General features: G+C 37.9%; 1 protein-coding gene across 1 annotated transcript; it reads right to left on the bottom strand.

Annotated features, from left to right (window-relative positions):
- Window positions 1-1,801: 1,801 nt before the first annotated feature.
- Window positions 1,802-3,819, bottom strand: HOXA9 (homeobox A9). The gene is made up of 2 exons (XM_018575853.1): window positions 3,256-3,819; window positions 1,802-2,767 (listed from the first exon to the last, which is right to left on the bottom strand). Exons 1-2 carry the CDS (start codon window positions 3,797-3,799, stop codon window positions 2,529-2,531), a joined length of 783 nt encoding a protein of 260 aa, XP_018431355.1. The 5' UTR covers window positions 3,800-3,819; the 3' UTR covers window positions 1,802-2,528.
- Between the last annotated feature and the right edge of the window lie 288 nt (window positions 3,820-4,107).

Here is a 4,107-nt window from a genome sequence, read left to right as displayed (position 1 = left end):
TATATATATATACACACCCATATGTAACATTTTTTATTATATCTGTTTGGATTCCGTTCTCAATTGCGTGTAACATGGGATATAATATATTTTCGAAATACATCTTTGGTGTTTATTGAGATATACACTTGGGGACACTCAAATAAAATATATCGCTTCCCAGCCATCTGCAAATGTGTATGTATACTGCACACTTTAGATATATTTACAGAGTAAAAGCAGACAAAACTTTATCCATAGTCTTTATTATTTTAATAAACCTTTAGACTTTATGTTCCAGATGAAAAGAAAGAGCTTCTAAAGCTCAATATAGATCCGCTGCGTTTTGGGCAGCAATAAGGATGACTATATATATTTTCATATGATGTACACTGGTAAACGGACTGATTTCCTCACATCTGCTATTGCAATCATGATTTATATTCAAAATATCCTTTCTGGATGTTACAAATTCCAAAAGATACTGTCTAATATCCTTATTTAGTCAGCGGCCTAAATAAAGAAACACATAGAATAAAGTCTTTGCAAAGCGTCCATGTTGAAAATTCAACTACATTTAACTCTTAGCAAGAGGAAAAAGGGGGGAAAATCCGAAAAAAATGCATTTCCTTTTGGGTGTATGAGCTACTAAATCCTTGTATTTAATGGTGTTATGCTGCCATCTGCTGGCCAATTGAGATCTTCGCATTCAGTGAAATAATCCTGAGCTGCTTGACAATAACATTTCCCAATCTGAAATAAACAGCATGTGGATGTTTTGCTGCCTTCTCGGGCAAACAGTTGATGTTATAACTGTACAAAAGCTAAAGATTTCAATGTTACTGAACAATGAGATAGTTATTTCCGCTCTGCGCATTATCTAAATCCGCCAGACAAAACAAATGAAAAGGCTTCTGTAGAAAATCTTAATTGCGGCTGGACAGCTATAAAGTCATTAAGAGGCGAATTCCAGACAGTTTGCAGACCAGCCATTTATTGCACACTTTTAGTGGCCATTCTTTTGAAGTTCCTTTCTGCCTGTAACAACAGAGGGCGTCCCAAGTGCCCGGAAAAGGCTGCAATTATTTTTTTCCCCTTACCTTAAAAGAGCAATGGCCATTCTCTTTAATAAAAAAAAGCAGATGTCATTATTTCGGACCACATAAGCCACGATTATTATTAAATAAAGCAAATATTTCTGTTGCTTGCATATTTGTATATATCACCAACATTCTCCAGGATAATTATGTAGGCTTTTAGGAAACATTGGCATGTCCTCCAGGTTTGCTGAAAAGCCTGCAGCGGTTTACACACCATAAACCTAACAGCAGTCATTTTCTTTTATTGCTCTATATGGCCCAGAATTTTCTCAACAACATCCTCTGTCATGACTTGAGTTCTAAGTGAACTGACTTGTTTTACCAAACTGGTTCTCGAACTCTGTATTTCACCCAGTGTGCAAAAGGCAACAAGGATATTTTAGGCCATCAAATCGTTTCCTAAAGTTCGATGAGGTGGGAGGATTTGGAATAACCAAAGGGGTATTTACTGAGAGAATTAATTGTGCTTCGCTGCCAAAAAAAAAAATTATTCTATTCTGTGTTATTTTAGATTATTATTATTATTATGTTATTGTTAAAGAAAGAAATACACCCAATTTAATTTTACTGTGTATAATTTATTATTCTTAATATATTTTGCTTCATTACAGTGAACAAGAAGGACATAACACAAGCTATAGGTAGTAGATCCCTTACTCTGCAAATATATGAAAGCATATATATGCAGATGGAGTTTGACATCAGCTCCTTGGTGCCAGATCGTGCACATTTCAAGCTTTTGTCCATTTTTTTTAGTTTTATTCATAGACAATATACAAGACTGACGTTAGAGGTACACCTAATCGTATACTACATTTCAGATTGTTGCAGAAGTTTGATTGCCACGTTACTGAGGTTAATATTTTATAGATCAATCAGACACTTCTTCCAACAATGTACTTAGCTGTCTATATATATATATATCTATTTATAATGAGAGAACAAATAACATTACAAGCTTGTGTACTAAAACTAACCTTATTTCAAACAACCTGAGTTCAATTTAGTCCTAGATCGCAGTTTTGTACGACATTCACGCACATAAATCGGTCACAGAGTCACTACATAAAACACATTATTCAAGTATACCAGCAGACTTCCCTGCTGCTCAAAAAAAAAGCAAATAATAATATTTATAATAATTATAACTACTACTCGGCTAGTCTGTACAGTCAATTTATAATTGTGCACAATAATAAGGTAGTCTGTTTTGTAGAAGTAGAACAGGTAGATTTTTTCGTTTTGTAAGTCAACCCAACCCTAATGCCCCTTTGCCTTGTTCGTTAAATAATTTAAGGAATAAACAGTACCTCTTGTATAGCACTGGTGAACCATGACTGCGATGGTTCTGGGTTTTGTTAACGTGATAAACGTTTTATCAGAAGGAAACAAAAAAAATGAGGCCTGGATACAGTAGCATCGCTTGTTTGAGTCAATCCATCCATTGTTTTAATCATCCTTTGATCGGTCCTTGTTAATTTTTTTCATTTTCATTCTTCTGTTCTGGAACCAAATTTTAACTTGTCTCTCTGTGAGATTGAGGACTCTGGCAACCTCATACCTCCTGTCCCTTGTGAGATACATATTAAATAAAAACTCCTTTTCCAGTTCCAGCGTCTGGTACTTGGTGTAAGGGCAGCGTTTTTTCCTGGTAGATCTTGCATGCAGCCAATTAGCAGCTGGGTTGCCTGAAGAAGAAGAGAGAGAGAGAGGACATTTTTCAAGTCATGTTTACAATGCCCTATAGAAAAAAAGATGCATGCATGCATGGATAGTGCTGTCCTACTGATTCAATTCCTAAAATATGCATTCCAAACATCAGCCCACGCCCACCTTCTTTCTAAGGCTGTATTATAGATCACCTTTATTGATACAATTCACCTGATATCTCCGCTACACATCCATACTGAACGGATGCAGTGTCTAGATTACATTTTTAATCATTTATTTCTAGCAAAGCGTTCATTTGAATGCATACTCAACGTGATATAGAAATGGAACCACCTTGCACTGTGTCCATTGAAAACCTATGGCCCCATACCCTAAGCAGCTCCAGCCCAGCAGAGCAATCTCCACTAGGATCATTTGCATATTGCAAAGATCCATGATCTGTTCCCTGTAGCTATACAGTAGAGTACATCAATTATTTGCATAGGTAGATATGTGATCCACTTACTTGGGTCAATGGGAGGCTTCTCTCCATTTGTAAGGCTTTCTCCACTACTGGCAGCAAGCGCACCGTCGTTATTTTGTTTTTCCTTGTCAGCCGGAGAGCCACAGGCATAATCAGACAAAGACAGAGTGTGAGCATCAAACGTGGTGCAATCCCCCCTCCTGCTTGCAAGCGGCTCAGGTTTAATACCGTAGTGTCTGCTGGATGTTAAGCCTGTGAAAGACAATGATCCTGGCATGGGATCCAGCCAGGAGCGCATATACCTGCCATCTGAAGCTGTAATTGGTGCTTGATGGTGCACATAGGGATGGTACACACTTGACACGTTATTAGCAGTCTGAGGGTGCACTGGGTTCCATGGGCTGCTAAACACTGAAGTTTTAGATTGAAAGCTGCACGGAGTGTATTCAGGGTGTTCTCCTAGTGTTGTCTGCCTTGGTGGCTGAGCCAGAGAGCCAGAGCCATATCTAGACTGGACCAGATCGTCACCCTCGTGAATTATGAAGGAGTCCACATAATAATTGCTCAGAGTCCCAGAAGTCGACATTGCTATTGAACAGAGCAGGACCTCCTGAAATTATGAAACTGCAGATTTCATGTAACAACTTGGTCCTACAAAGAAGTACAGTCACCTAATAAGTTGAAGGCAGACTGCACTCCTATTGGCTGCTCGGGCCATGTGACTGTGCAGCAGAACAATAAGGTATAAATCAGTCCGCAGGCTATTAATGGGTCAGTGTTTTCCAGTCATAATTTTTTATAGCAAAGCCATATGTTTTTATGCAAAAGGATATTTGACTTATACAATGCAGTCCCCTTTAATTGTGGCCAACTGAGATTAAAAGATCACATTTT

Source organism: Nanorana parkeri, unplaced genomic scaffold (genome assembly GCF_000935625.1).
Source record: "Nanorana parkeri isolate BGI_ZX_2015 unplaced genomic scaffold, ASM93562v1 scaffold4, whole genome shotgun sequence".
Taxonomy (NCBI): Eukaryota; Metazoa; Chordata; class Amphibia; order Anura; family Dicroglossidae; genus Nanorana; species Nanorana parkeri.
Note: the sequence above shows the minus strand (reverse complement) of the source record. Positions and strands in the feature narration are given on the sequence as shown.

Bases quoted from the DNA above. Each gene is read 5' to 3' on its own strand.
- HOXA9 (XM_018575853.1), bottom strand. From the start codon at position 3,799: ATGTCGACTTCTGGGACTCTGAGCAATTATTATGTGGACTCCTTCATA. The intron at 2,768-3,255 runs GTAAGTGGATCA...CTTCTTCTTCAG, and splicing joins GAAGCCTCCCATTGACCCAA to GCAACCCAGCTGCTAATTGG.